The sequence below is a fragment of the Hemicordylus capensis genome, chromosome 1 (genome assembly GCF_027244095.1).
Source record: "Hemicordylus capensis ecotype Gifberg chromosome 1, rHemCap1.1.pri, whole genome shotgun sequence".
NCBI classification, from domain to species: Eukaryota; Metazoa; Chordata; class Lepidosauria; order Squamata; family Cordylidae; genus Hemicordylus; species Hemicordylus capensis.
The window spans coordinates 35,061,071-35,083,850 of record NC_069657.1 but is presented as its reverse complement, the minus strand read 5'-3'; the positions used below and the strand labels follow the sequence as shown (position 1 = coordinate 35,083,850).

General features: G+C 45.8%; 1 protein-coding gene and 1 long non-coding RNA gene across 14 annotated transcripts in view; one reads left to right on the top strand and one right to left on the bottom strand.

Moving 5' to 3' along the window:
* The window catches only part of LOC128334054 (cation channel sperm-associated auxiliary subunit beta-like), a 178,015-nt gene that overhangs the window by 153,843 nt on the left and 1,392 nt on the right, over window positions 1-22,780 (bottom strand). For 10 of the 13 annotated variants that reach the window (XM_053270302.1, XM_053270325.1, XM_053270324.1 and 7 more), the window contains exons 2-5: window positions 18,083-18,167; window positions 5,827-5,921; window positions 4,033-4,185; window positions 2,857-2,917 (exon numbers count right to left, since the gene is read on the bottom strand). In XM_053270302.1, coding sequence (XP_053126277.1) covers window positions 2,857-2,917; window positions 4,033-4,185; window positions 5,827-5,921; window positions 18,083-18,167 — 394 coding nt within the window. Of the gene's footprint in view, window positions 1-2,856; window positions 2,918-4,032; window positions 4,186-5,826; window positions 5,922-17,419; window positions 17,593-17,634; window positions 17,679-18,082; window positions 18,168-20,698; window positions 22,574-22,780 lie in introns of those variants that run through there. The other 3 variants (XM_053270312.1, XM_053270352.1, XM_053270363.1) reach the window with 3 other exon arrangements.
* The window catches only part of LOC128334118 (uncharacterized), a 48,851-nt gene continuing 35,407 nt past the window's right edge, over window positions 9,337-22,780 (top strand). Inside the window, exons 1-2 of the long non-coding RNA XR_008311181.1 lie at window positions 9,337-9,459; window positions 12,211-12,443. This is a non-coding gene — a long non-coding RNA (uncharacterized LOC128334118). The remainder of the gene's footprint in view (window positions 9,460-12,210; window positions 12,444-22,780) is intronic.

Genomic DNA, 22,780 nt, shown 5'->3' with positions numbered 1-22,780 from the left:
CGCTGCACTTCAGTCTCCCTACCTGAGCTGGCGGGGGTGGTCTCAGAGGTGGCCTTGGGTTCCCCCAGGCTTATTGTCTTGGGGGATTTCAATGTCCACGCTGAGGCCCCCCTTGTGGGTGCAGCTCAGGATTTCATGGCCTCCATGGCAATCAAGGGCCTGTCTCAATTGGTATCGGGCCCTACCCACGTGGCGGGACACACTCTGGATCTGGTTTTTGCCGACCGGGAAATAAATGATCTGGAGGTGGGGGAATTTGAGACCACTCCCTTGTCATGGACAGATCATCACCTGGTGGGGTTTAGTTTGACTGCTCCGTCTGCCCTCTGCAGGGGTGGTGGGCCGATTAAGATGGTCCGCCCCCGGAGGCTTATGGATCCGCTTGGATTTCAGACGGCCCTCGGGGAGTTTCCAGTGTCCAGAGCTGGTGACCCTGTTGAGGCCTTGGTTGATCTCTGGAATGGAGAGATGGCCCGGGCTGTTGACACGGTTGCCCCCAAGCGTCCTCTCTAGCTTGGTGGAGCCCGTTCTGCTCCTTGGTTTTCCTCGGAGCTTAGGGCGATGAAGCAACTCGGACGACGGCTAGAACAACGCTGGAGGAAGAGTCGTTACGAATCCAACCGAACACGGGCTAGAGCCCATTTTAGGGACTACTCCGTGGCGGTGGGGGCGGCGAAGAAATGCTTTTTCTCCGCCTCCATTGCGTCTGCTCAGTGCAGACAAACAGAGCTGTTTCGTGTGGTGAAAACCTTGCTCCACACATCCCCCCAGACAATGGGGGAGGAGCCATCTACAGCTCTTTGTGATTGGTTTGCCTGTCGCTTTGCAGATAAAGTCACATGCATCTGTGCTGACCTGGACTCCAGAGTTTTGGCAGTTCCGGCAGACGTGCCTTTGGTACCATCTGGTCCCGTTGTGTTGGATTCTTTTCAGTTGGTGTGGCCTGAGGATGTGGACAAGATCCTGGGCAGTGTGCGGGCGACTTCGTGCGCTCTTGACCCTTGCCCTTCATGGCTAATAAAAGCTGCCAGGGAGGGGACAGGTAGATGGCTGGAGGTGATTGTTAATGCTTCTTTAAGGGAGGGCAGGATGCCATCGTGTCTTAAGGAGGCGGTGGTAAGACCTCTATTTAAAAAGCCCTCCCTTGATCCCTCCAACCTGGACAACTATAGACCTGTGTCTAACCTCCCCTTTTTAGGCAAGGTGATAGAGCGTGTGGTGGCGTCCCAGCTGCAGAGGGTCTTGGATGATTTGGATTATCTGGACCCTTTTCAATCTGGCTTCCCCCCCGGGGTATGGGACTGAGACTGCCTTGGTCGCTGTAGTGGATGACCTACGCCGGGAACTAGACAGGGGGCAGATGACCTACGCCGGGAACTAGACGCCGGGAACTAGACGCCGGGAACTAGACAGGGGGAGTGCGTCCCTGTTGGTTCTGCTGGACCTCTCGTTCGATACCATCGACCATGGTATCCTTCTGGGCCGCCTCTCGAGTATGGGAATCGGAGGCACTGCGTTGCAGTGGTTCCGGTCCTTTCTTGAGGGGAGGGTTCAGAAGGTGGTGCTGGGGGACTACTGCTCGGCCCCGTGGCCGTTGGCCTGTGGGGTCCCGCAGGGATCGGTCTTGTCCCCCATGCTGTTTAACATCTACATGAAGCCGCTGGGAGAGGTCATCCGGAGATTTGGACTGAGTTGTCAGCAATATGCGGATGACACTCAGCTCTATCTCTCCTTGTCATCTGATCCTAGGGAGGCGGTGGATGTCCTTAATTGGGGGCTGGAGGCCGTGATGGGTTCGATGTGGGCTAACAAACTGAAATTGAATCCGGATAAGACGGAGGTACTGTTGGTCAGTAGGAGAGCCAATCGGGATGAGGAGATATTACCGGTTCTGGATGGGGTTGCACTCCCCTTGAAGGAGCAAGTACGCAGCTTGGGGGTACTACTGGACCCGGCTCTGCTTTTGGAAGCTCAGGTGGAGGCAGTGGCCAGGGGTGCCTTTGCACGGCTTCGGCTGGTGCGCCAGCTGCGTCCCTTTCTCGAGAAGGCAGATCTGGCCACGGTTACCCACGCCTTAGTCACGTCATGGCTGGATTACTGTAACGCGCTCTACATGGGGCTGCCCTTGAAGAATATCCGGAAACTGCAGCTAGTGCAAAACGCGGCAGCGAGGGTTTTATCCGGAGCTGCCCGTTGGGAACATATCACCCCCATTTTGAAAGAGCTGCACTGGCTGCCGGTTCATTTCCGGGTCCAATTCAAGGTGCTGGTTTTGACCTTTAAAGCCCTAAACAGTTTGGGCCTGGGGTATTTGAGGGACCGCCTGCTCCCAAGGGTTGCTGCCCGCTTGACAAGGACATCTGAGGGGGCCCTGCTCCGGGTGCCGACATTGAGGGAGGCCCGGCTGTCGTGCACTAGGGACAGGGCCTTCTCTGTTGCTGCCCCCAGACTCTGGGATGCTCTCCCAGTGGCCATTCGTTCCTCGGACTCCATCACGGCTTTTAGAAAGCTTTTAAAGACTTGGCTTTTTACCCAGGCTTTTACATGATCGTTTTCTACTGCGGCTTCTCTGTGTTTTTATTTGTTGTATTTGTTGTATTGTTTTTATGCCTGTTTTTATATGTTTTTATACTTTTAACATGATGTTTTTATTGTCTTTTTATTCTATGTTTTTAACTTTTGTAAACCGCCTTGGGGTTATCTTTTGAATTAAAGGCGGTATATAAATGCAAAAATAAAATAAATAAATAAATAAATAAATAAATGTTAAAAATGATAACCACATTGTGGCGCTGTCATTAACCAAGGATACATCAGTATAGGTTGAAATATCTGACAATTATAACTTTCTCTCACCTGTATTAAATGTAATCATCTCTCGAGGGATATCAATTGACCACGTTTCCAAACCTTCTCCCTTTGGATTAAAACACAATATTGTCAGTCTTCAATTTTTTGAGTTGCATACATAGTAAACTACTATGAATTTGATTTTTTATATATATACTTTGTAAGAGCTAGTACTGGTACAGTTCAAAGAGACACCTCTGGAGGCGGGTCTCATTGATCATGCAACCCGCCTCACAGTCTAAATTCCCGCCACTTGCCAGATAAGTTATTAACAACATTACTTCACATTTATATATGTTTAAAGCACTTTATATGTATTATGTTCTTGTAATTTCTTCCTTACAACAACCCTGTAAGGCAGGTCAGTATTATTATATCCATACTTTAATGTCAGTTGAGGGTGACAGAACAATCATTTGCCTAAAGCTACCTAAATGAGTTTTTGTTAGAGATCTGTTTTGTAAAAAGCCACTGAAAATGGAGGATTTTTTAAAAGCTAGACATACTTTGGGCTAAGCCAGAATGTGCAGCCAAGTTTTTTGGGGAAACAGAGTCATATCTGCACTGGTCCCTGATAGACTGTAGCAACTTCGGGGTAAATGCAGCTAATATGTGGACTGGCAAACTCTGTTCTGGAGGAGATTCGAAGTAAAAGCTATGTGTGTAAAGCCTCTTGGAGGCATCCAGAACAGAAAATGCTACATGAAAGCTTTTTTAAAAAATGCCTTCCTTTTAGGCAGCAAATGACTTGCACTGGTGTGAATAGGCATGCAGGATAACATGTGGCCATATTCACAAGGCGGCTTGCAATCTGATGCCTGTCAGGAGTGGCTGATAAGCTGGATGTGAGCAAGGGCAGGGCAGCCTTGAGAGCTCAGCTTGTGCTTGAGCAACCAGCTAGGCCAGAATCAACAGCTTCAACTGTAATCCTGTTGGCCACCTCAATGACCTGAGCCCTGCGAAACTGAGAGCTCTAATACCCAACAGAGTCTATTCATTTGCTGTGATGCTTTTGAAAGGCAGGACAGAGCAGGCAGCAATTCCCTCCTCTATCAAGTTACAGCAGTGATGCTGGAGTAAGCTGTCCGGATTTTGCTCCTAAAGGAAATGCTTAGAGTGAGTCCCCCAACATTCTACAGTATTGTAGGGGGGAACTTGATATGTCATGCTGAAATGATTTACCAGGGTCATTTTGAAGTAGAAGACTTTTGAGAAGGTACTGTTGAAAATCATTATGCTGGGAGCAAGACCTGCTGAAGTATAGAGCAGAAGATTCTTCCTTCTGTTTTCCTTGTTGTCATCCTTACTAATGTCATACAAATGACAGTTGATATTCTTTGAAAATGGGAATAAAAGGTGCAAGCATTAGCAACTGAATTATAGATCCATGACATCTTGCACTATCAGCGTTAAATGACAATCTGGTACATTTGATGAATTATGCGATTCCCTAGTAGAACTCAAGCCACAATAAATGCCAAGTCGTTAAGGTGTCATAAATCTTATCACTGTTTTGGCTGCAATAGACTTACACAGGCTGCATTCCCATGACCAAGGCAAGCACGTTTAAAGAATTAACCACAATCTCTGAGTATTCCCTGTGTGTTCACTGCAGTTAAACCACATTTCATTGGGATAGCCAACTAGGATCTTAGTTATCTATCTCTATTAAATGTGGTTTAACCACAGCGGTTTGACCGGGATTGCACAAAATTATCACGTAGACTCTGTGTGAGCGTGCATAACTCAGAGCTCATGGTTAACCGTACTTGCTGTGGTCATGAGAACGTGGCCACAATTACTCTTCTAGGATTAAATACTAGTTTTCACAATTGGCTTTCTCCACTGCCAATGGTATTTTAGTTTAAGCAAAATTTTGTTAGAATGAGAGAAAGAGGGAATTTGCTATAACAAAAAGGAGAAAATCTCAGGAAAGCAAATGCAAGCAGATAGAAGCTTGTATTTATCTTTTTCAAGTTAACTGTAATTCCTATTTCTGTATTTATGTTGTAATGGCTACAAAATGAAGGCCAGACTAGAGGCAATAGTCCTCTGCAAGACGTGTAACTACTCCCTCCATCTTATCTCTAGCTGTGGCTGAGACTGACCGAGATTACACAGTAGAAGTTGATACAGAAATTGAAATTGAAATCAGTGTTTTCAGACGGCTTTTGTGCACTAGTTTGGCAACGGTAATGGGGAGCTCAGCATTGGGGTCAGAGGGTGAAAAGCCTGCTTGTACAACGCAGCCCTCAAATGACGTTCTCGGCTCCTTTTGGTTTGGCATGAGAAAGACACACAAATTTTACAAGTGCTTGTACTGCGGTCTTCTCCCAACCAAATCATACAAAAATCATGCTGATCAGTTATTGGCCATTTTGCCCCACACCTAATGCATTTTAAAACAATTTCTTAGTGTCCATAGGGAAAAGAAAAACTGAAAGGCAGTCCAAGCCTAAAAACCATAAACCTGAGTCTGATTAAACCTTTCGAAAAATGTTAAACTTAAGAATGTCCAAGTCCAGACCAAGTTGAAGAAGCAGAAATGACCAACAATTTGTTGGAGATGGAGTTTCTCTCACTTGTCTTACTAAGAAACTAAACCAAATTGAGAAACATAAGCCTGACGAGGACTATACCATGGTGGTCGGAAAGGATCTGAAGACTGGGCGCTCCAGTTACCAAAATAACTGCCGCACTGTACACATGCAGCAGAATGTGAGCACCTTGAAGAGCTAGAGAAGTCCTTCTGCAAGGTTACTGCACAGACACACAGCCCATTATTGTGATGGTACATTGGATCATGACAAAGATGCTGTATTTATAAAAGGGGGTCATCTTAAATGAAAAGTCTGCTTAAATCTTTAGCTATATACAAATAGTGTGCTATATGCAGCTGCATGCATTAACACACTGTGTGTTTCTCAATATGTTTAAATATAACTTGCGACTAGAAAATTATAATTAGAGACTTACCAAGCTGGTCCTATAAAGAAGCAATTTTATTGTGACTTCCTTGCTATCCTCATGGTAAAAACCAGAGCGGCAGGCGAAACTTGAATTAGCCACCGCTGAAAGAGGAAACAAATACTTTTAATTCAATCTGAAAATGTCAGCTTGTTTGAGAAACATGAATTATAATAAAATATAAAACACAAAAGCATACTTTGGAACAGAGAGTACAAAATCCAATCACTTATTTATACGGAAAAATATTGGCCCACATATTCCATAGTGTCATGCCATTGTTTCCAATAGGCCCACGATGCTACAGGTGATTAAGCAACTTTCAGTGGTCTTGTGCCAGAGTGCAAGTGCACAAATACTAAATTTTGCACCCAAATCTCAGGAGCGCAATTTACATTGGAAACAATGACCAGGGCTGGGGCTAGGGCTTTTGGTGACCTAGGTGAAGAATGAATTTAACACCCCACCCACTAAGACAGTGTATCAGCATGATTGCAAGATGAGAAACCATGCATGCAGGGTTGGCCCAAGCCACCTTGCTGCATAAGATGAAGTATAATTCCATGCCCTGTCCCAGTGTCATCTAAACTAATCAAGTTGCAAATTTTTTCCTAGTCTCCACCACCAAAATGCTTCCTCATCTAACAACACTGGGACTGGTTGCTGATTTGTGGGGAGTCTGTGCAGGACTGGTGCCCAGGGGTGACTCAGCAGCTCTTGAACTCCACCTGCTCGGAGTAGCCAACTCTGTGTCTTTTTAGGGATGCTGCCTGTGGCGGCGGGATTGCCATTGAAGGGGAGACACCAAAGGGGATTGCCCCTCAGGGGATCCACTTCAAGAGTTCACGATGGCTCGAACCAGTCCTGCACAGACTCTGTTTTTGGCTTCTGTTTTAAGTCCTGGGTGAGATTGGTTTCTATTTGTGTCTGGGTTTCTCTGGAGATGGGGAGACAGGGGTTGTATTCTCAGATTATGGGCAGCTATTCCAGTGGTGGTGGGGAATAGAAGTAGTAATGTTGGCAAGTCTACAGACCGTTACAGGAGAAGAGAAATCAGAAATTTAATAATTGTTGCCCCTTCTGGCTGAACTGCCAGCTCTTTGACCTCAGGGAGCAGTGCCACAGAGCTTCATCTTGCTCCTGTGTAATGCCAGGTTAGTCCAGAATAAATCAAAAATCACCCATGAACCAATTCTGAGTGAAGGGGCCAACCTGGTATGCATCACAGAAACTTGGTTGGGGAAGGCTGGTGGCCCAATCTGGTCCCAGCTTCTCCCTCCAGGGTACTCTATTGAGCAGGTGAGGGGATGTGGATGGGGAGGCTGAGTGGCTGTGGTCTATAAGGACATCATCTCCCTTGCCAGGATCCCTGTCAAAGTGTCCGACGATATCAAATGTGTGTACTTAAGTTTAGGAACAGGGATAGACTGGGACTTCTGTTCGTGTACCGATCAACCCACTGCCCAACAGAGTGCCTAACTGAGCTGATGGACTTGGGTTTGGCGTTGAAGTCCCCCAGGTTTGTGGGGGGGACGGGGACTTCAATGTTCACTTTGGTACCAATTTGTCCAGGGCGGCTCAGAGTTTATAGCGGCCATGACAACTATGGGCCTATCCCAAGTGGTCTCAGGACTGACATATGTTGCTGGTCACACACTTGATCTGGTCTTTTACTCTGATCAGGGTGGTGTTCTGTGGGTGGGGTCTCCTGTGATTTCCCCATTGTCATGAATGGAACAACATCTGGTTAAGGTGGCACTCACAATCTCGCCACTCCTCCACAGGGGTGAGGGGCCTATTAGAATGGTCTGCCCGAGAAGGTTATTGGATCCAATAGGATTCCAAGAAGCATTGGAAGGATTTAGTGTTGGCTCTGCCAGTGATCCTGTTGATGCCCTGGTGTAGATTTGGAACAGTAAATTCACCAGGGGAGTAGACATGATCGTTCCTAAGTGTCCTCTTCGACCTGTTTTGAAACTGGCCCCTTGGTGTATGGAAGATCTATGGGGGCTGAAGTGGCAAGGTAGATGACTGGAGTGCAAGTGGAGGAAGACTCGACTCAAATCCAGCAGATTACAACATTGAGTGCATTTGAACATCTAAGCTCAGGCAATACGTGCAGCAAAGAAGCTATTCTTTTCTGCCCGTATTTATTTATTTATTGTATTTCTTTACCACCTGATATAGAAATCTCCAGGCAGTGTACAAATTAAAACATAAAACAATAAAAAAACAGTTAAAATTCATAAAACATATATAATCTCAATAAATAAAAAGACATCAAAATTTAGATTTCAATTGCATTTGCAAGCTCACACCCAGTAGAGTTATTCGGGGTTGTAAGAGGACTAATGTGTGCCCCTCCTCCCCGAATCAGAACTTGGAATCATCAGTTACCCGCTGTGATGTTTTAAATGAGTTATTTGTGGATAAAATATGTTGTATTCAGGCCAACTTAGATCCAGATCCCACAATTACTGCAGTGTCTGATGCAGAAGTGTCTAGCCACTCCTCTTATGTGGTTAGGCTGGATTAGTTTCAGTTTGTGACTCCTGAAGATGTGGACAAGCTGACTGGAACAGTGCAGCCTACCACTTGTTCCTTGACCCTTGTCCAACTTGGCTTATACTATCAGCCAGGGGAGTTGTCGTAGAAGGCCTGGTAGAGAGTAAAACAGGTTGCTTACCTGTAACAGATGATCTGGTAGTGGTTCCATACATTCATAAGTAGTGGGTTCTGCACCTGCGCAGATCAGCTTCAGGAAGAATTTGTTAGCTCTTCACGACGCCGGCAACCTCCCGTTGCACGTGACTGCAATACCCTCTAGCGGCGGTTGGGCATCTCTGTATTCAGTTTCTTGATGGCCAACATGGCAGCAAGGCATTTTTATGTTGCTTTTTAGAATGTGAGCCCTTTGGGGACAGGGTTCCATCTTATTTGTTTGTTATTTCTCTGTGTAAACCGCCCTGAGCCATTTTTGGAAGGGCGGTATAGAATTCGAATTATTATTATTATTATTAGATGGTACAGTGGCCCTTGCATGGTGGTTCAGTGGCTTGCTATTCCAGCAGCAGGGATGGACGGGTGGGTGTTATGAATGTATGGAACCACTACCAGATCATCTGTTACAGGTAAGCGACCTGTTTATCTGGGTAGTGGTTCCATTATTCATAAGTAGTGGGTGAATTATGAGCTACCCAGTAGGAAGCGGGTATGCATTGCAAGTCACTGCAACACCCTCTTTAGGACTGACTGTCCAAACTCTGCAGCCTTAGCTATACGCAGATCTATGGTTTTATAAACTTCTGATAGAACGACCATGTAGCTGCAGTGCAGATATCTGCGAATCGTATACCTGCCAGATGCACTGCGGACGTGGCGTAAGCCCTAGTGGAGTGTGCCTTTATTGCGGCTGGTGGACTGACTCCTTGTTGGTCGTACGCCATCTTAATCAACTCTACTACCCAGAAAGACAGCTTTTGGCAAGTAGGTGACAACCCTTTGAACTTCCCTTGCAGGTCCAGAAACAACTGAGGTGTCCTACGAATACTTTTTGTGGCCTTCAAATAGAAGAGAAGGGCTCGTTGAATGTCTAGCGAATGCATTGTCCGTTCGAGAGCAGAGGAAGGCTCCCTGAAAATGGTAGGCAACACAATCTCAGTATTTAGGTGAAACTCTGTAACAATCTTAGTCCGGAAGTCGGGATTCAAGCGCATGACGACCTGTTCTGGATAAATCTTTGTGTATGGCTCATCTATACGGAGTGCACGTAGCTCACTTATAGGTCTGGCCGTGGTGATTGCTACCAGAAAAAGTGTCCTTAGAGTCAAGAGTTTCATTGACGTAGTTGCTAATGGTTCAAATGGCGGCTCTGTCAGCGACAAGAGCACCAAGGAGAGACTCCACTTTTCAGCTGGCAGCCTTACAGGTGGGTTATAGGTTATTGATGCCTCTCAAAAAGTCTTTACACCTTGGGTGGGTGAAGACCATTTTCCCATCCCACCCATCATGGTGTGCTGATATTGCTGCCATATGCACCTTAAATGATACATTTGCTGAGATGACTGAGATTGCATAACGACCTGGACACCGTTCCACCCTGCTTGTTTACATAAGCAATGGCCGTTGTATTGTCCATCTGTAGTTGCACAGTCTGTCCCACGAGTTGCTCTTGAAAGGCGACTATGGCCTTGAACACCGCCAGCAGTTCCAGAAAGTTGATATGTTGATTTCTTTCCTTGGCGTCCACTGCCCCTGCACCCTGTGCCATTGCAGGTGGGCTCCCCAGCCATGCATGGAAGCATCGGAGGTCACCGTTGTCGGTGGTATCAGTGTTCAGAACTGCATGCCATTGAGCATGTTCAATTCCTTCATCCACCAATTCAATGAATCCACTATTTTTCTTGGAAGCATCACTTGTTTTGATTGAGTCTCGACTCTTGGCTTGTAGGCTCTTAGAGTTGTAGCCTGCACATCCGTAATTTTGCATATAAGACTGTAGTGGTGCAGGATGCCATCAGGCCCAGTATCACCTGTATCGTCCTTGCTTTCTGCACGAGACTCCACTGACACAAGTGAACAAGTATCCACAGGCATAAAAATCGCTGCCTCAAGAGATAAGCTTTTTCGGCCGTCATATCTAATATCACGCCAATATATGGCAGGCGGTTTGCTGGTTGTAGGAAGGACTTCTCCCACTTGATCTTTATGCCCAGATTGTCCAACAGGGTTGTTACCATGTGTATGTGTTCCGGCAGTTGTTCCCGTGTTTTGGCCATCAAAAGCCAGTCGTCCAAATAAGCGTATATGGAGAGTCCTTTCATCCTGAGATAGGCGATTATCACTGCCACACACTTTGTGAATACCCTTGGGGTGGTGACTAGGTTGAAGGGTAACACATTGTATTGATAAATTTCGTTCCCCATGTTGAAGCAGAGATATTTGTGATGGTTCTCCTGAATACCTATATGGAAGTACGCATCCTTCAGATTGAGCGTAGCAATCCAATTCTCTCCATGGAGGAGTGGAAGGATGGCTTGCAATGTTGTCATCCTGAATTTTTGTACTTCGATGAACTGGTTTAGGCCATGAAGATCCATTATAGGCCTTATGCCCCCATCGCGTTTGGGGATTTGGAAATACCAGGAATAAAATCCCATCTGGCTGAGAGCCCACTGCACTGGTGATATCGCTTCCTTCATCAAAAGCTTCTGTACCTCCTCTCTCAGTACTGGTGTCTTGGGAGTGAACCTCACACCCTGGAATGGAGGGTATTCCTTGAACTCCAGCACATAGCCCGTCGATACTATACGCAAGACCCATTGTTCCGATGTTATATGGTGCCATGCTTGGGCATGGCTTGCCAGTTTGATGGTAATTTTGGCGGAGTTCAAGGAGAGGGTGTTCCTTGCTTTGATGTTGTTTAAGTTGTGTTGAAGAGGCATGTTGCATGTTGCTAGTGGGCTCTGACCCTGATCAAAGCTGCTGCTTTGCTTGTGGTGTTCTCTTATTTTGGCCAGACTGATTCGTCTTGTTCTTAGGATAGAAGGGGTGCCTGTTATTGCTGTAGCGCTGGTAGAGGCACCTGAAGTCTCTTTTATTGGATTGCTGATAAGAACCTTGATGTCTCTGGTATTGGTTGAACTGGTATTGGTTGAACTGGTTATACGGATGGTATCTGTTGGGATACCATTGATTAGTAAAAAGAACGTGCGGTAATCTGTGACTTTTTCCATTGTTCCATGCTTCCGTCGGTCTTGTCCGAGAACAGTCCCGCACCATTGAAGGGTAGAGTCTCAATACAGTCTTTCATATCCTGTTGCAGCCCTGTAGCCCACAACCAGCCATGTCTCCTCAAAATGATGGAGGTTGTTAATGCCCGGGATTTGCCAATTGCTGGCGGTTGGCTGCAGTAGTCTTTGCAAAAACAGTTTCAAATCGTTTTACGAACTCCCCTGGTTCCAGTATAGAACATTGATCGAATAACGTCTCCCAGAGCGCATGTGTGTATCTCGCCTGACATGCCACATAATTTGCAATTTTGATCGACAAACATGCTGTCAAGTAAGTGCATCTTCCTTGCACGTCCAATTTGCAGCCCTCCTTGTCTGCTGGTGTCATATGCCATTTGCCACCCTTAGATGTTGTTGCAAAATCTACCACCAATGAATTAGGAGCAGGGTGGTGTATAAGGTAAGTATTATATTCCTCTTGTATATGATATAAAGCTTCCAAACATTTGGAAGTGGGTGCTGAAGTCTGGAGCACCTCCCATGCTGATTTCGCCGCTCTGGAGATATGAGGCAGCATAGGTAAGTAAATGGGCTGTAAACCAGAAGCTGATCTCATCATATTATACACAGGGTCTTCTAAGTCTGTGGTTTTCTCTTTCAGGGGCAGACCTAAAACTTGAGCCATTTCCGCCACTTGCTGATGATAGCCCTTCATCTCCTCATTGGGCGAAGTAGAAGGAAAAACGGCCACATCCGAATCTGGATCCGGGAGAACAGGAGTCTCAAGGTCTTCTGAATCAGCTACAGTCAAGGCTGAGGTGCAGTCATCCTCTATATCATCATCATCATCATCATCATCATCATCATCATCATCATCTCCATCTGATGACACCGGTGAGTTGCCTATGGCTGTAGAAGCCATACGTACTGGTACGTGAGTATGGGTTGTTTGAGTTGCTGCCTGGTGTTGAGTGGACAGCATTGGCAGAGATGGCTTGTGTGGTATGTTTGCTTGAAGTGAGACAGAAAGTTGATGTGGTAAAGGCATTGAGGCTTGCACAGCCGTTTCCGTACATTGTATAGGAATTGCAGTAGTCTTCACGGCCATCTCTTTCTTCTGAAGATGCACTATGGGTGCTCGTTCTCTTAACCACTCAGTGAATAGGGAGTATTCATCTCTTGGAACCATAACAGAATCACCCCACCCTCCACTGGGTAGGAGAACCATGACTGGTGTCTCTCTAGCTGAAAGACAGGGTGTCTTGGGTATAGCCTCAGGCTGGTAGTCTGCATCCCGAAATCCTGCAAAGGTACCGGTTGAGGGTGTATTTTCTTCGGAATGTAGCATGCGGTCTAGATGCCTAGCAGCCTGGTCACACATCCCCCCAGGTGTCATTGGGGATGTTTGTGTATTAGTCTGTACTAGATGAACCCGAGTGCCGCCACCGCAGCCGGGCTGAGTGCCGCTGCCGCGGCCGGGCCCGCCACCACCACCACCGTGCTGCTGGGCCAGGCCGCCCCCGCCCCACCATCACCGCGCTGTCGGGCCGGGCCGGGCTGCCCCCGCCGCCTCACATCTGCGGCCGGGCTGGGGCCCGCCGCCGCCTGGCCCGCACCGCCACCTGGCCTCCGCAGCCGCCCAGCCAGGCCATGGCTGCCACTGTTCTCCTGGGTGCGCCTTACCCAATCAGGCGCCCCCGCAGCCCAGCCAATCAGCTGGGCTGCCGGGATGCACGTTCTAAAGGCACACCCAGGAGAATTATATATATAGATAGGAACCAGTTCTATTTCAGCGATAGGATCCATATAAGCTGTATCCTCCTCAATGTTGGCCTTGATGTCGGGTTCGGCGTCGAGCTCTGTATTTAATATAATGGCAACTGTCCAGGTCGATGCGTGAGAAACGGGTTTCTTCTCTGCTTCAAACGCCATCGTGTGATGCTGATGTCGAGCAGTTGAAGTCAATGGCACCAATGTGTGATCTCTAGGCTCCAATCTGGTCTTCTTCGATGTCGTCTGGTCTCGATGTTGAGAATGTCGATGTCGAGCAGTATCTGTCTAGGGCCCAGGAGTCAGCGGTGACTGATGTGGTGTTGGAGCCGGAGATAAGGAAGCCGCTCAGTGTTGAGGGATCACAAATTCTTGTAGCCCCAAAGGCGATGAGGTATGCCCCACACCTTGTTCACGGTGTTTAAGTTTCTTATGCGGTGGCTCCTGTGTCGAAGCCTTATCTTTGTATCTTTTGTGCTTTATCTTAGGGCTAGACCGTAGATCTTCAGGCTGTTTAAATGAGGCCGAGCCCGATGTCGTAGCGCTCGATGTCGTGGCCCTCGATGCCAAAGCAGACGTTGCAGACTGTGACGTCGAGGTATTCAAGGTCGAGGTTTTACTCAATCTCTCCAGGACTTTAGACTGCACTTTCAATGTAGGACCCGCTGTCGTAGCTTTCGAAGCAGTCTTAGGCAACACAGTCTCTTCTAGCAAGTACACTTTTAGATGTGCTGCACGATTCTTTAACGTCTGCTTATTGAAAGTAATGCAGACCGAGCAGGCTTTTGTATCATGCTTCTCCCCTAAGCAGAATAAACAGAGGGCATGGCCCTCTGTTGAGGGGATTTTACAGCGGCAATTGGTACATCTCTTGAAAGTAGTTTTGTCCTTACCATGCTTGCCGGAGTTGCTCACCTTAACAGGCTTGCCTGAGCCTGAGCCATCGTTGAGAGGATAAGAGTAGTTGTCCGTTAAGGTAAGAGTGGTCGTTCAGTCCGTAATCAAAGGGAGAGGCCGAGACCGAGTCAAATCCGTAGGAGTAAGAAAAGAGTCGTCAAGGTCCATGTCCAGAAGTTTCAAAACAGTTGCAAAACTGAGGGAATTCTGAAAAAATCGTCAGAGTCCGTTTCCAGAAGTCAAAAAACCTTTTATACAAATAACAAACTTCCTTCGAGGAGCAAACTATCTCCGAGGACTGATCACTATGGAGGTCAGAAAGAAACTGAATACAGAGATGCCCAACTGCCACTAAAGGGTACTGCAGTCACGTGCAACGGGCGGTTGCCAGCGTCGTGAGGAGCTAACGAATTCTTCCTGAAGCTGATCTGTGCAGGCGCAGAACCCACTACTTATGAATGATGGAACCACTACCCAGATTAAATGCTTCTCTGAGGGAGGGCAGGATGACTCCTTGTCTCAAGGAGAGGAGAGCTGGTCTTATGGTAGCAAGCATGACTTGTGTACTTAGCTAAGCAGCGTCTGCCCTGGTTGCATATCCCCCTTCAGGGGATGAAGCGCTCTGGGAAGAGCAGAAGGTTTCAGGTTCCCTCTCTGGCTTCTCCAAGATAGGGCTGAGAGAGATGCCTTCCTGCAACCTTGGAGAAGCCTCTGCTAGTCTGTGAAGACAATACTGAGCTAGATAGACCAACAGTCTGACTCAGTACATGACAACTTCCTATGTTCCTATATTCAAGGAGGCAATGATCTCTTCTGAAGAAGCCTGTGTTGGATCCTGCAGAGTTAAGCAACTATAGGCCTGTCTCCAGCCTTCCATGGCTAGGCAAGGTAATTGAGAGTGTGGTGGCTTCCCAGCTCCAGGAAAGTGATTATCTAGACTCATTTCAAACAGGCTTTTAGGCAGGCTATGGGTGGAGACTGCCTGGCCTGGCCTGATAGATGATCTCCAGTTGGGAATTGACAAGAGGAGGTAAAACACTGTGGGTCCTTTTGGATTTCTCGGTGGCTTTCAATACTATTAACCATAGTATCCTTATGGAACGTCAAAGGAGGTTGTGGGTGGGAGGCACTGCCTTGCATTGGTTCCGGTCCTATCTCTCAGGCACATTCCAGATGGTATCCCTTGGAGACTGTTGCTCTTCATAACCTGAACTTCCGTATGGTGTCTCCCAGGGCTCCATATTGTCTAACATCTACATGAAACCACTGGGAGAGATAATCAGGAGATTTGGTGCAGGGTGTTACCAGTATGCTGAATACACTCAAATCTATTTCTCCATATCAGCACCATCAGGAGAAGGCATAACCCCCCTAAATGCCTGCCTGGAGGAAATACCTGCCTAGAAGTTAAAACCACGCCTGGTGCAGCTACCAAGGGTTCAGCAGTATGCAAGATGTATTCTATTGGTGAATTTTGGCCACTACTCTGCCCAGCAGAGGATAAAAAGGAAATATGTAAAATAATCTGTTCCTTCAGCAATTCTGGAATGCATCCCCTTTTGATTGTTTTCCTTGACCTGCTCTGGAGTAATAGCTGGGGAACTTCTAATTCTGTTCTCTTGCAAACAGAGCCAATGTCTGTGTCCCACAACAGTTGGATATGCTGTTATGTACTTCTGCAGAATTTCCCATTCATTCAATTTATATACCACTCTTCCTAAAACGGTTCAGGGCAGTTCACATTAAAATCAAAAACACATAATGAAACCATCAAAACCAAACAACATTTAAACCAGATGAAAATTGAAACTAGATACTATTAAAAGGCAGACTAAAAATATGGGTCTTAAGGCTCTCCTGAAGACCACCAAGGAAGATAATTCTCTTATAGCCACAGAGAGCAGGTTCCACAACCCAGGGATGACAACGGAGAAGGCCCGATCCCAGGTCGTCACCAGATGAACTGGTGGCACACAAAGACGGCTTGTGGTAGCAAGCATGATTTGTCCCCTTTGCTAAGCAGGGTCTGCCAGTGATGGTTGCTGGTGTCTATCAGTATCTCCAGTGATGGTTGCTGGTGTCTATCTTATTTTTCTTTTTAGATTGTGAGCCATTTGGGGACAGGGATCTATCTTATTTATTTATTATTTCTCTGTGTAAACCACCCTGAGACATTTTTGGAAGGGTGGTATAGAAATCAAATAAATAAATAAAAATAAATAAATACATGTGAGCACTGTAAGATATTCACCTTAGGGGATGGAGCCGCTCTGGGAAGAGCATCTGAGGTTCCAAGTTCCCTCCCTGGCATCTCCAAGATAAGGCTGAGAGAAATTCCTGCCTGCAACCTTGGAGAAGCTGCTGCCAGTCTGTGTAGACAATACTGAGCTAGATGGACAAATGGTCTGACTCAGTAGAAGGCACCTTCTTATGTTCCTATCTTAATGAGCAGTGGGGAACTTGAAGAGAAAGGCACTCTCTCAGGTAACCCAAGCCATTTAGGAGGGCGCTTCACACAAGCAGTGTGAAGCGCCGGGAGGAGGTTTGCGGGGACAGCAGCTTTGATACTCTCGCCCCACAGACAATCACGTACCTGTCACTGGGCGGGCAGATCTCCCGCCCAGACTAGTGGTGGCTGGACTCTGGCACTCCTGCCTTGCTGTGCCTCACCCGGCAGCTCCGGGGGTTGGGTGAAGGAAAGCATCACCATGTGGCGCCCTGCACCCCTTAGCCCCAGTAATGCATCATGCGAGTGCACGCACGGTACATTCCTGGGGTCCCTGCTCCTCCCTCCCTCACGCCCTATATGTGTCCGCTGTGGCTGCAAGCAGTTGTGGCAGACACACAACCAAAAAAAACCAAGTTTAACGGAGCACTCACTCTGTTAGCCTTGCTTAAGAGGGTGTCTACACAAGCAGGCTTGCCACCGTGGAGCCACCAGATGCACCCTCAAGCCTGTTGGTTCTCACGAGCTGCAAAAATCAGACTGGGCTCCCTTAGCCCGGTTCCTGCTGGTCATGAGAATAGCTTCAGGGTATTAAAAAGTAATGACCAGATGGTTCTCTTCTATAGTTCAGGGAGAGATCAACTGTTCCTATCCAGTCCCAGTGCAGCATCTCTCCAGCAGCTATTGCCATTACAGGCTGATATAGACTATCAAAAGTGGTATATAAATATTAATAGTAATATGTAAGTTTACTCACAAGTAAATCCCAGAGAGTTCAATGGGACTTGCTCTTAAGTAAGAGATACATGGGTTGCAGCCTTAGAGGCATTTCAAGTATGCAGGAAAAGCACCTGTGTTTTATATTCTCTTGATTAATCTTCAACAAATAGCATAGAGCTTTGCGTTATCTTATAGTATTTCATAAGCAACTATATTAACCATAGCATATTTACTAATCCTTTAGTTTCCTACCAGTCTCTATCCCCGAGTCTCAGTCTGTGCTGCTACTTCCTATCTCTGATGCTACTTCCTGTCTCTGCTGCACAGACTGATGGGATCTGTAGTACTGCAGGAAACTATGTAAGCAGCTACACTACACTTAGTACAGTTCTTCCTGTAGAATATAATATGTTCCTTGGGGATTCCAAATCAAGCTAAGGAACACTGAAATACACATAGTCCTAAAAATTGAGTTTACCTGTCACACCCTCTACTGATGCATCACTTTTGACAAAATAAAATACTTCTACTGCATGGAATCAATTGCAAATTATAGCAAATGCAAAACGTATAGCCACAACTTCTATTTTGAGCAAAGAGCAATGCACTAATTAACCAGAAAGCAAAAAGCATCTAGAATTCAATACTCATCATCTGGGGAGTGGTTTAAGAAATGGATATAATGGAATTCCCAACTTGCCTTTTTCATTGTAGGTAATTCCTGAAGCACGTTTTGGTATTTTTAAAATGGCTCCAAGCACCACATAAAGCCACAGTGACGTCATCTGTATAATAACAAACACAAATGTACTCTTTAAACTATATGTAAAGCCTATTCTCAACATTCCATTCTGCTCTCCCAACGTTCAGTCACACTACAGAATGAGCAAGAAACAGGATACGAAGACTATGTAGGCTTGGTTCCCAAGGGCTCTCCCTAAATTCTATGGAGGCAGAGTTGCCATGCCCCACAGAATTCCAGGTTTTGCCTGGATTTCAAACATCTCACCCAGATTGCTTATGGATTTGCACCTGGATTTGCCCGGATTTCAGCTTTCATTAACAACAACAACAACAACAACAACAACAAGCTAAGCTCTAGCCATTGTAGAAGTGGAGTTATGGAGCAAACCGGGCAGTCACTATTCTGCTCAACTGCTGGACTTGGATTAAGAGAGGAAGAGCACAGGATGCTACGTGGGAAGGTTTCACGTTTACAACTACAGTAATCCCCTGAGGAATGTTACTTTGTTTGTTTGTTTGTTTGTTTGTTATCAGCAAGGATCTCTTTTGGGCAGTTGAGAGGATAGCTTGCTTTTGATGTGAATCACTACCTGCCTACCAGGCTGTGTATTGTAACATTTAAGGACTTGCTTGGCTTTATGTTCAGTGCATGCCTACTTAGAAGTAAGCACCATTGGTTTCAATCAAATCTTCTCTCAAATAAGTGCATACAGAATTGCAGCCTTAATTAAAAGGCTGTGCTTCTTTTGGGGGATGGGTTCTATTGATGCTGTTAATATGTCAAGGAAAATGGTCAGGCAAAGATACCTTCCCCAACTATTGTTGGTAGATATCCAGAGCAAATACAGATCAACGTGAAAGTGCAGCTGCTAATTTGCATATGCAAAATTATTCCCAAGCCAATTTACATAGTATGCTATACCTACTGAACACATGGAGTTGATCTTATATATGATTACTGCTGCCAGGATTCTCTGTGCTGCAGCACAGAGGTCACAGGCAAACCCGACCTTGGATGAATGGCTACTAAAGTTATGGGAATATGCCTTGATGGCTAAGATCACTGCTTATTTGCAGAATACCTCAGATGAAATATTTGCATTAACCTGGGAAACTTTCATAAATTACAATTTAGCACAGGGTCAACATCCACACCCAATATTTTTTTAAAAAAATATTGAGGGCTGATTATATTTATATTTATTTATTTATTTATTTGATTTCTCTACTGCCCTTCCAAAAATGGCTCGGGGCAGATTAACACATTACTTATATATTTCTGTAATATTTTATGTGAGGGGGAAGGTTGGCAAAGGGTGGAAGTGGGATATGACAATCCCAGATTGTCATATGTAACTGTTTGAAGTTCAAGAGATGATAATGTAATCATGTTATTTCTTTTTATTTTCTTATCTTATAAAATAAATAAAAAAATTTAAATTTTTTTTACATAATGTGCAAATTAGGCTCCCAGATTTGGAAAGCCAGAATATGGCAACCTTATACGGAGGCTGCAATTTGGGACATTTGAGCAGAAGCAAATCCTGCTCCATTGTAGCTCCTGGAATTATCTGGCATAGGCAGGACCAGCCCAAGGGATTTTGGCACCTTAGGTGAAGTATGACTTCCTCCACCCATTCAAAGAATTATGAATTTGCAATACCACGGCTCATGGTGGAGGATTCCCAGATTGTAGTGGAGGGTTAGTGTCCCTCACAGCCCTGCCCCAGATTATGAGCTGTGCTTGGGAGAGGAAGGAAGGAAGGAAGGAAGGAATACTGGAGCTGAGTGTGTTTTGAGGAAACAATGTAAAAGGCTAGGTTTCAAATATCGGGAATGTATGCACCTTTGCTGTTCTTCCTGAGGCAAATGTCTCAAAGAGGCAGCAGGCAGTTGGGGGAAAGGTTGCCAGAGGAGGGAAAGTATAGGACTGGGTTTGAGCTACGTCTAGAGCTCTCCTTCACGTAAATTGGTGACACTGAAGGCTGTCTTTAATTTAACTGGCTGCAAGGAAGAGCAGCTGGATATTAATTATCAGAAAACCAAAATCTTGGCCTTCTCCAAAAGGAAAATATATATGTAAATGGAGGACTGACAATCACGATATAGAGCAGGTTAAATGTTTTAAGTATTCGGTGGTCGTATTTCAGGAGTCTGGGACGAAGACCACTGAAATCAGTGATGCTGCTGCTCAGGCACAGAGAAGTACGTCAGCAACTCTCAGCTTTCACAGGCGGCAAGGAGGAATGTTCATTCTGGGTGCCATCAACTTATTCAAGGGAAAGTCGATGGCTCAGATGTTATATGGGGCACAGCTGGGACCCTATGCCTACTATTCTCTCCTGGAGCAGGTCCAAGCCAGGTTCTTAACATTATATCTGACACCCAAAAGTATTTCTAATGCCACTTTGAGATTGGAATCGGGTCTTATCTCGATAGAAGCCAGAGCTTGGTATCTAATACTAATAAACTGGGCGAGAATCAACTTATTGCCCTCTGGTCTCCTTCCCTTGTTATTATTGGACAGGCACTGCTCGAGGTGGTGGGAGAACCGTGTCAGGAAACTCTGTACCTATGGTCTTTCACCTGAGGCAATCCTCTCTGTGGGTTTGGTCAGGGCCAAAACCAAAGGATCTGGGATATTGAGTTTCAGAAAGACCTGTTGAGGACATCTAGGTCATTCCACCTGCTCAGTGGTGGGATGAGAACTTGCCCAGTGGATTATCTATTCCTCCTTACTTTCCCTAAACATAGATGGGCCTTCTCGAGGGCCCATATTAATGCCATCCCTTCAGAACTTTTGGCTGGTAGATATTGTAGAATTCAAATTGAGCAGAGATATTGCTCCTGTAACTCTGATGAGATTGAATCAGTTTCCTCCAAAGGTTTTAAAAACTTAAAACAACAACAACAGTTAACAACAGGCGGATTGATCTCCTTGAACATCTACACATTTAATGCTATCATCATGTAGGAACTCGATGTGAGATTTCAGGGCTTTCTGCCAGCCATTCGGGGGATATTAATATTATTAGTTTCCCATTGATCCCTATGGGGAATTTATGATTTAAACTAGAAATCCGCCCAGAGACGTAAGTTTTGGGTGGTATAAAAATATGTTAAGCAAGCAAGCAAGCAAGCAAACAAACAAATGTGGGTACTAGTCCCCCTAGTGGCAGTTTGTGTTCATTGCATGTTTCCTCAATCACATTTGCTCACCCCTGAATGTAACTCTGTTATATTTCCTCATAAATACTGTCTCAGATTTGACCTCAGAGCAAGAGCTGTTATTCCTATCTCTGAGGTTTATTTCACAGACTTATTTGTACTGTGCTCTGAGAGAACGCAAGGTTCAAAATCATTTATACATGCACAACTGTTTCTCTTTTTTCCTTGCCTGTCCTTATGCTATTATTTTCTATGAGCCAAACTGTCAGACATTGTGCCATATATTCAAAATCGAAGGCATTGTGCCATGTACACAGAATAGGACTGGAAATCTATTATTTCTTTACTAGTATGTTTAAGCCCGTTATAATAACGGGCGCTAGCTTTTACCCTCCCTTTATTTATTTTTCCTTTTTTTGGTTTAATCTTTCTGTCTGTTTCTTTATCTCTTTGTCTCTTACTCTCTTTACTGTTTTCCTGTATCCCCCCCCCCTTTTTTGTGTTTTGCTATTTCTTCTCCCTTGCGTTGTTCTAACATATTCATGAATTTTTATTTTTATTTTTGGTTTAAGTAATTTTGTGTATTTCTCCCCCCTCTGCCCTCATAGTATTTATTTATACACCACTGTGAGTGGAAAAGGAACTGTGAGTGGAAAGGAACTCTCTCTGCTTGTGAGGGCTCCCCTGTCGGCTGGTGTGCTGTCTCCCCTCAGGGAGTTGTGACTGCAGCCTGATATCATGGTTCTCGTTAGTAAATTTTGACAATGTGGTGACAGTCATCATCAACGTGCTGTGCTCTGTTAAGCTTGCTAAATAAAAGATCAAAGTTTGCTCCACTGTGAGTGGAGAAGCACTTTCTCTGGTTCTGAGGGCTTCCCTGCCGGTTGGTGTGCTGACTCCCTTCAGGGAGTTTAGACTCCTGGCAGTATTTGGTTGTAAATCACTAATAGAAAGCCACTCCTGGATGTTATGAGCTAATTTTGGCAATGAAGAGCCAGAAATAAGCGTCCTGTTTTGCTCTCGGAATAATCTCCTCTAACGGTGAAGTGGAGACCGTTAGTGAACTCGGCTGCTGCGTGCGGCCATTATTTCTGCAGGCTGTTTTCCCGCCCTTAGTTGGAAGGGGTGGGGGGGAATTTCGCAATATGTGATTGGTTGGCCGGGGAAAGGGTGACGAAATGGCGGCTGCACTCCACTCCATGAGCTGGGCTTACTGTGTACTTTTGTTTGTGCTTGTGCAACTGTGTGTTATGGCAGCCCGCCCTCCCAAGTCCTCCTTTCCACCACCCCCTGACACGGACGGCCATTTTCTTTTAAATATTATCAAGAATGACTAAAAGGGCTAAAATGCCCCATTAAAATGCCCCCGCGGCTGCCGCAGCCAACCAGCCACCCCCCCTCCAAGCAAAAACCCACACTCCCACGTTTTAGGGCCAAAACGGCCCATGAGCATTCCCCCGGGGCTCCCGCTGCCGAACTACCGCCA